General features: G+C 25.5%; 1 protein-coding gene across 1 annotated transcript in view; it reads right to left on the bottom strand.

Annotated features, from left to right (window-relative positions):
* LOC105815186 (olfactory receptor 6C3-like) overlaps positions 1-42 on the bottom strand; it is a 32,366-nt gene extending 32,324 nt beyond the window's left edge. Inside the window, exon 1 of the mRNA XM_012650319.1 lies at positions 30-42. Within this exon, the coding sequence (XP_012505773.1) occupies positions 30-42 (13 nt within the window). The remainder of the gene's footprint in view (positions 1-29) is intronic.
* Between the last annotated feature and the right edge of the window lie 841 nt (positions 43-883).

Genomic DNA, 883 nt, shown 5'->3' with positions numbered 1-883 from the left:
TACTTGTAATGTAATGAATATAAATTTACCTTTTTCTCGCATTCTGTGGAAATTTCATGACATGGTAGACTAAATATAGCTAGTAAAGACATCATTTCTTTATTTCATTATCATTCTAGTGATCACAATCTTAGTTTTGCTAAACACAATAACTATCTTTAACCTTGAACTAAGTATAAATGTGTCTTTTAGATTTTATTAAAATTCAAATTGTATTTCTGAGTCAAAACATCACATGTATCCTATAAAGATATGCACCTATTATGTACCTATAATAATTAAAAAGAAAAAAAGGAAAAAATGTGAAGAATAGTTGCTCTCTAATTTTCTCTCCATGATTCATCTAATACAACTGCAAGCTCATAGAGACAGATTGAGAAAATGAATTAGAGACTCATTTGTATATCAAAAAAATGCATGCTACTACATTTTATGTATGTGTACACATATATAATAGATATTTTCACCTTTTTAGGATAAAAAGGTGATACTACATTTTATGTATGTGTACACATATATAATAGATATTTTCACCTTTTTATCCTAAAAAATTGATTAAACAAGACAATTTAAGAGCAAATTTAATTCCTTGACTTGGATTTCCAAAGTTTTTCCCTAACTTCTGTTTCAGAAAAAGATCATTTAAAAATTATCTTACCTTACACAGGGTATATAGAATTTGTTTTTCTGTTATGATACATGGTGAAATACAAAGGCTAACTAAATTTAAGATGATTATAATAATTTCAAGACATCATTCAATTATTAAAAAGATATGATTTAAATAAAGATGAAATGTAAGAATTATTTATGTTTCAAAATACATCCTACTTTTACTTAATTTCATGTTTACTACACATCTCAGGATTCAGACACTAACAAA

The sequence above is a fragment of the Propithecus coquereli genome, unplaced genomic scaffold, assembly GCF_000956105.1.
Source record: "Propithecus coquereli isolate 6110/MARCELLA unplaced genomic scaffold, Pcoq_1.0 Scaffold111, whole genome shotgun sequence".
Lineage (NCBI taxonomy): Eukaryota > Metazoa > Chordata > Mammalia > Primates > Indriidae > Propithecus > Propithecus coquereli.
This window is presented reverse-complemented; position numbering and strand designations above follow the sequence as displayed.